General features: G+C 45.6%; 1 protein-coding gene across 1 annotated transcript; it reads left to right on the plus strand.

Moving 5' to 3' along the window:
* The first annotated feature begins 5098 nt into the window (after window positions 1-5098).
* LOC124029322 (proline-rich receptor-like protein kinase PERK10) lies at window positions 5099-6002 on the plus strand. Its single transcript, XM_046341084.1, has 2 exons — window positions 5099-5127; window positions 5273-6002. The coding sequence occupies exons 1-2, from the start codon at window positions 5099-5101 to the stop codon at window positions 6000-6002; spliced, it is 759 nt and encodes a 252-aa protein (XP_046197040.1).
* Window positions 6003-7629: the final 1627 nt, after the last annotated feature.

Genomic DNA, 7629 nt, shown 5'->3' on the forward strand with positions numbered 1-7629 from the left:
CAGCATCATGCTGTGTGGATGTTTTCATCGCCAGGGAAACTGGTCAGAATTGAAGGAATGATGGATGGCGCTAAATACAGCAAAATTACATTTACATTTACATTTACATTACAAAATTCTCGAGGGAAACCTGCTTGTCTTCCAGAGATTTGAGACTGGGACGGAGGTTCACCTTCCAGCAGGACAATGACCCTAAGCATACTGCTAAAGCAACACTCCAGTGGTTTAAGGGGAAACATTTAAATGTCTTGGAATGGCCTGGTCAAAGCCCAGACTTCAATCAAATTGAGAATCTGTGGTATGACTTAAATATTGCTGTTCACCAGCAGGAACCCATCCAACTTCAAGGAGCTGGAGAAGTTTTGCCTTGAAGAATGGGCAATTATCCCAGTGACTGCATGTGCCAAGCTTATAGAGACATACCCCAAGAGACTTGCAGCTGTAATTGCTGTAAAAGGTGGCTCTACAACGTATTGACTTTGGGGGGGTGAATAGTTATTCACGCTCAAATGTTCCGTTTTTATGCCGTATTTCTTCTTTGTTTCACAGTAAAAATATAAATATAAAAATATGTATTTTGCGTCTTCAAAGTTGTAGGCATGTTGTGTAAATCAAATGATACAAATCTCCCCAAAATGTATTTTAATTACAGGTTGTAAGGCAACAAAATAGGAAAAATGCCAGAGGGTGTATATATATATATATATATATATATATATATATATATATATATATATATATATATATATATATATATATATATATATAATACTTCCGCAAGCCACTGTACATGATCACATCTTGGAATCAACTATTAAAGAAGACCTGAACCCACTGGATTCTCCAATTACCTTGAATGAACTACAGGACAAAATACAAACCCTCCAACCAAATGATATCCTCAATGAAATGATCAAATATACAGACCACAAATTCCAATTGGCTATACTTAAACTCTTTAACACCATCCTTAACTCTAGCATTTTCCCCAATATTTGGAACCAATAACTGATCACGCCAATCCACAAAAGTGGAAACACCTTTGACCCCAATAACTACTGTGGGATATGCGTCAACTGCAACCGTGGGAAAATCCTCAACAGCAGACTCGTACATTTCCTCTGTGAAATCAATGTACTGAGCAAATGTCAAATTGGCTTTTTACCAAATTACCGTACAACAGACCATGTAGTCACCCTGCACACCCTAATTAACAAACAAACCAAAACAAAGGCAAAGTCTTCTCATGCTTAGTTGATTTCAAAAAAGCTTTTGACTCAATTTGGCATGAGGGTCTGCTATACAAACTGATGGAAAGTGGTGTTGGGGGAAGAACATACGACATTATAAAATCCATATACACAAAAATTGGCTAAAAACACACATTTTTTCCAGGGCACTAGAACAGTCTGGCGAGGGCACTAGAACAGTCTGCAGCACCCGACCTCACCCTACTAGAATCTGAAGTAAAATGTCTACTCATTGCTGATGATCTGATGCTTCTGTCCCCAACCAAGGAAGGCCGACAGCAACACCTAGTTCTTCTGCATAGATTCTGTCAGACCTGGGACCTGACAGTAAATCTCAGTAAGACAAAAATAATGGTGTTCCAAAAAAAGGTCTAGTTGCCAGGACCAGAAACACTAATTTCATCTAGACACAGTTGCCCTAGAGCACACAAAAACTATACACACCTCAAATTCTACATAGACACTGTTGCCTAAACATCAACGCCAAAGGTAACTTCCACAAAGCTGTGAACGATCTGAGAGACAAGGCAAGAAGGGCCTTCTATGCCATCAAAAGGAACATAAAATTTGACATACAAATTGGGATCTGGCAAAACAATACTTGAATTAGTTACGGAGCCCATTGCCCTTTCTGGTTGTGGGGTCTGGGGTCCGCTCACCAATCAAGAATTCACTAAATGAGACAAACACCAAATTGAGACTCTGCATGCAGAACTCTGCAAAAATATCCTCGGTGTACAACGTAAAACACCAAATAATGCATGCAGAGCAGAATTAGGCCGATACCCACTAATTATCAAAATCCAGAAAAGAGACGTTAAATTCTTAAACCACCTAAAAGGAAGTGATTCCCAAACCTTCCATAACAAAGCCATCACTACAGAGATATTAACCTGGTGAAGAGTCCCATAAGCAAGCTGGTCCTGGGGCTCTGTTCACAAACATAAACAGACCCCACAGAGCCCCAGGACAGCAGCACAATTAGGTCCAACCAAATCATGAGAAAATATTGGGGGGAAAAACTGTGAAAACTAGAATGCTATTTGGCCCTAAACAGAGAGTACACAGCGGCAGAATACCTGACCACTGTGACTGACACAAAATTGAGGAAAGCTTTGACTATGTACAGACTCAGTGAACATAGCCTTGCTATTGAGAAAGGCCGCCGAAGGCAGACCTGGCTCTCAAGAGAAGACAGGCTATGTGCACATTGCCCACAAAATGAGGTGGAAACTGAGCTGCACTTCCTAACCTCCTGCCAAATGTATGACCATATTAGAGACACATATTTCCCTCAAATTACTCAGACCCACAAAGAATTTAGAAAACAAACCCAACTTTGATAATCTCCGATATCAATTGGGTGAAATCACAGCAGCAAGATTTGTGACCTGTTGCCGCAAGAAAAGATCAACCAGTGAAGAACAAAAACAATTGTAAATAGAACCCATATGTATGTTTATTTATTTTCCCTTTTGTACTTTAAATATTTGCACAACATTACAACACTGTATATAGACATACCTGTATGACATTTTGGAACGTTTGTGTGTACTGTTTACTGTTATTTCACTTTTGTTTGTTATCTATTTGCTTTGGCAATGTTAACATATGTTTCCCATGCCAATAAAGCTACTTAAATTGAATTGACAGAGAGAGAAAGAGAGCCCCCCCCTATATCCCTCCCTCTTTCTCTCTCTCTCTCCCCCGCTCTCTCTCCCTCTCTCCCTCCCACCCTCTCCTCCTCTCTCCCTCCCACCCTCTGTCTCGCTCCCTCTCTCTCTCCCCCTCTCTCCCTCACCAGGGGTTTAGACTTTTAAAAATGTCATTTTCCTAGAAAAGGGTATTCTGAGCAGTAAGTAGGTTTAAGCTACTTTCAAGGTTTAAGCTACGTAAGTTCCCAGGCAGGACAAATTCTTACACAGGTCAGGCATAGTAACTTCAGGGGGACTAAATTTGTCTTTGAACTACATCACACAAACACTCCTCCCCCATCTCCTCCTCTCATCCTAGCAGCGCCCATGACCTCTCCTCTCCTCTCCTCTCCTCTCCTCTCCTCTCCTCTCCTCTCCTCTCCTCTCCTCTCCTCTCCTCTCCTCTCCTCTCCTCTCCTCTCCTCTCCTCTCCTCTCCTCTCCTCTCCTCTCCTCTCCTCTCCTCTCCTCCTCTCATCCTAGCAGCGCCCCTGACCTCTCCTCTCCTCTCCTCCTCTCATCCTAGCAGCGCCCCTGACCTCTCCCTCCTTGACCTTTCTACCCTTTGACCTAGCCAAAGCAAGTGAAATAGATGAGTGAAAGTGAAATAAACAAAAAATGAACAATAATCTCTCGCTCTCTTACGCTCTAATTCTCTCTCCTATACCCACCTTCCTGACTTCTTCCCCCCTCTCATCCCCCTCCTCTTCCTCTTCCTCTTCTCCCCCCTCCTTCCTCTCCTCTCCTCTCCTCTCCTCTCCTCTCCTCTCTCCTCTCCTCTCCTCTCAATCTTTTACACTGCCCCCCTCTGGTGAATTCTAGAACTGTCTCATCCTGACTTCGAATCAGTTTAGCCTTTTAGATCACAATAAGTAACATTACATGGATACAGCTATGCACAGGGGGTACGGGTACAGAGTCAATGTGGAGCTATGTACAGGGGGTACCGGTACAGAGTCAATGTGGAGCTATGTACAGGGGGTACCGGTACAGAGTCAATGTGGAGCTATGTACAGGGGATACCGGTACAGAGTCAATGTGGAGGCTATATACAGGGGGTACCGGTACAGAGTCAATGTGGAGCTGTATACAGGGGGTACCGGTACAGAGTCAATGTGGAGGCTATATACAGGGGGTACCGGTACAGAGTCAATGTGGAGCTATATACAGGGGGTACCGGTACAGAGTCAATGTGGAGGCTATGTACTGGGGGTACCGGTACAGAGTCAATGTGGAGCTATGTACAGGGGGTACCGGTACAGAGTCAATGTGGAGCTATGTACAGGGGATACCAGTACAGAGTCAATGTGGAGGCTATATACAGGGGGTACCGGTACAGAGTCAATGTGGAGGCTATATGCAGGGGGTACCGGTACAGAGTCAATGTGGAGGCTATGTACAGGGGGTACCGGTACAGAGTCAATGTGGAGGCTATGTACAGGGGGTACCGCTACAGAGTCAATGTGGAGGCTATATACAGGGGGTACCGGTACAGAGTCAATGTGGAGGCTATATACAGGGGGTACCGGTACAGAGTCAATGTGGAGACTATATACAGGGGGAACCGGTTTTTATTTTAAACCAGGCAAGCCAGTTAAGAACAAATTCTTATTTTCAATGACGGCCTAGGAACAGTGGGTTAACTGCCTGTTCAGGGGCAGAACGACAGATTTGTACCTTGTCAGCTCGGGGGTTTGAACTTGTAAACCTCCGGTTACTAGGTCCAACGCTCTAACCACCAGGCTACCCTGCCGCCCCGGTACAGAGTCCATGTGTAAATGTGCGGGGCCACCGGTGTCTAGGTAATTGAGATAATTATGTACATGCAGGTAGGGTTGTTAAAGTGGCTATGCATTGATAATAACAGAGTAGCAGCAGCATGGGGGTGGGGGCTGAAAATAATGGTTAGCCATTTGATTTGCTGTTCAGGGAGGCTTGGGGGTAGAAGCTGTTTAGAAGCCTGTTGGACCTAGACTTGGTGCTTTTCGTGCGGTAGCAGAGAGAACAGTCTATGACTAGGGTGGCTGGAGTCACCGCCTGGTATAGAGGTCCTGGATGGCAGGAACCTTGGCCCCGGTGATGTACTGGGCCGTACTCACTACCCTCTGTAGTGCCTTGCAGTCGGAGGCCGAGCAGTTGCCATACCAGGCAAATGATGCAACCCATGAGGATGCTCTCTCGATGGTACAGCTGTAAAATCTTTTGAGGATCTGAGGACCCATGCCAAATCTTTTCAGTCTCCTGAGGGGAATAGGTTTTGTCATGCACTCTTGACAACTGTCTTGATGTGCTTGGACTATGTTAGTTTGTTGTTGATGTCGACGCCAAGGAACTTGAAGCTCTCAACCTGCCCCACTACCCTCTCAACCTGCCCCACTACCCCTCTCAACCTGCCCCACTACCCCCTCTCCAACCTGCCCCACTACCCCTCTCAACCTGCCCCACTACCCCCTCCAACCTGCCCCACTACCCCTCTCAACCTGCCCCACTACCCTCTCAACCTGCCCCACTACTCAACCCTCTCAACCTGCCCCACCCCTCTCAACCCCTTCAACCTGCCCCAACCCCTCTCCAACCTGCCCACTACCCCTCTCAACCTGCCCCCACCCCTCTCAACCTGCCCCACTACCCCTCTCAACCTGCCCTTACTACCCCTCTCCAACCTGCTCCCACTGCCCCCTCCCACTACCCCTCCTTTCAACCTGCCCCACTACCCCTCTCAACCTACCCCTCCAACCTGCCCCACTACCCCTCTCAACCTGCCCACTAACCTGCCCCACTACCCCTCTCAACCTGCCCCACTACCCCTCAACCTGCCCCACTACCCTCTCAACCTGCCCCCTACCCCTCTCAACCTGCCCCACTACCCCTCTCACCTGCCCCACTACCCTCTCAACCCCACTACCCCTCCAACCTGCCCCACTACCCCTCTCACCCTGCCCCACTACCCCTCTCAACCTGCCCCACTAGCCCTCTCAACCTGCCCACTATCCTCTTACCAGAGGCTGCTGTTCTGTCTTGCCGATAGAGTGGAAAACCTGCCAGCTCTATGTTCTTAATGTTGTCGTTCATCCACATCTCAGTGAAGCATAAATTATTACAGTTTTTAATGTCCCGTTTGTAGGATATACGTGCTTTCAGTTCGTCCCATTTACTTTCTAGCGTTTGAACGTTAGCTAGCAGAATGGAGGGCAAGGCTAGATTAGCCACTTGTCGCCTGGTCCTCACAAGAAACCCTGATCTTTTTCCTCTAAATCTACGTTTCATTCTCTAACAAATCACGGGGATCTGGGTCTGGTCGGGTGTCAACAGTATATCCCTCACGTCCGACTCATTGTCAACAGTATATCCCTCACGTCCGACTCATTGTCAACAGTATATCCCTCACGTCCGACTCATTGTCAACAGTATATCCCTCACGTCCGACTCATTGTCAACAGTATATCCCTCACGTCCGACTCATTGTCAACAGTATATCCCTCACGTCCGACTCATTATCAACAGTATATCCCTCACGTCCGACTCATTGTCAACAATATATCCCTCACGTCCGACTCATTGTCAACAGTATATCCCTCACGTCCGACTCATTGTCAACAGTATATCCCTCACGTCCGTCTCATTGAAGAAAACCTCTTCGTCCTGTTTGAGGTGATCAATCGCATTTCTGATTTTTAGAATCTCTTTCCGGGCATAGGAGACGGTAACAGCAACATTATGTACAAAACAAGTTGCGAACAACGCGAAAAAACAAACAAAATAGCATGATTGGTGGATTGCCAGTAAGACGGCAGCCCTACCCACAGGCGCCATTATAATGTCAGACTGATAAGAGCGTTGGGCCAGTAACCGAAAGTTGCTGGATTGAATCCCCGAGCTGACAAAGTAAAATGATGTCGTTCTGCCCCTGAACAAGGCAGTTAACCCACTGTTCCCCGGTAGGCCTTCCTCGTAAATAAGAATTTGTTCTTAACTTACTTGCCTAGTTAAATAAAGGTTCAATTTAAACTTTTAAATTGAAAAACCTTCAGAATCTGGGTTACATGTGTCACACTCAATTAAGTCCTACAATCCCCTTCCTAGGAACTGAAACAATGTTATTATGGTATATTAGAAGGTCCATAGAGGGGAGTTATGGATTTAATAATAAACACATCAACTAGCTAATTGGATATAGGATGATAGTGAAGGCCACCATAATAAGATCTATGAAGAAGGATTTTATAGATGATGGAAAGATTTTCAGATTATTTTTCTCAATGTCATTATTTTCTTTCTCTCTCTTTTCTTCAGCCAGGGAGTGACTGTCTGGGACTCTGGCATGGAACCTGGATTGTTACAGCCAGTAACTGGCTGCTTTTTAAATCAAGTTTGGTCACCATAGTGTGTGTGTGTGTGTGTGTGTGTGTGTGTGTGTGTGTGTGTGTGTGTGTGTGTGTGTGTGTGTGTGTGTGTGTGTGTGTGTGTGTGTGTGTGTGTGTGTGTGTGTGTGTGTGTGTGTGTGTGTGTGTGTGTGTGTGTGTGTGTGTGTGTGTGTGTGTGTGTGTGTATGAATTGCTGTTTCTTGGTGTGTGTGTGTGGTGTCTCTATGTCTGTATGTTAACATGCATTTCTTCCTTCATGTCTTCATGTCTTCCTTCATGTCTTCATGTCTTCATGTCTTCATGTCTTCATGTCTTCCTTCAT

This window comes from Oncorhynchus gorbuscha, unplaced genomic scaffold (genome assembly GCF_021184085.1).
Source record: "Oncorhynchus gorbuscha isolate QuinsamMale2020 ecotype Even-year unplaced genomic scaffold, OgorEven_v1.0 Un_scaffold_6109, whole genome shotgun sequence".
Classification (NCBI taxonomy): Eukaryota; Metazoa; Chordata; class Actinopteri; order Salmoniformes; family Salmonidae; genus Oncorhynchus; species Oncorhynchus gorbuscha.

Excerpts from the sequence above, each read along its gene's own strand:
- LOC124029322 (XM_046341084.1), top strand. The coding sequence starts at position 5,099 with ATGCAACCCATGAGGATGCTCTCTCGATG. Across the intron at positions 5,128-5,272 it reads ATGAGGATGCTCTCTCGATG|GAACTTGAAGCTCTCAACCT; the intron begins GTACAGCTGTAA and ends GTCGACGCCAAG.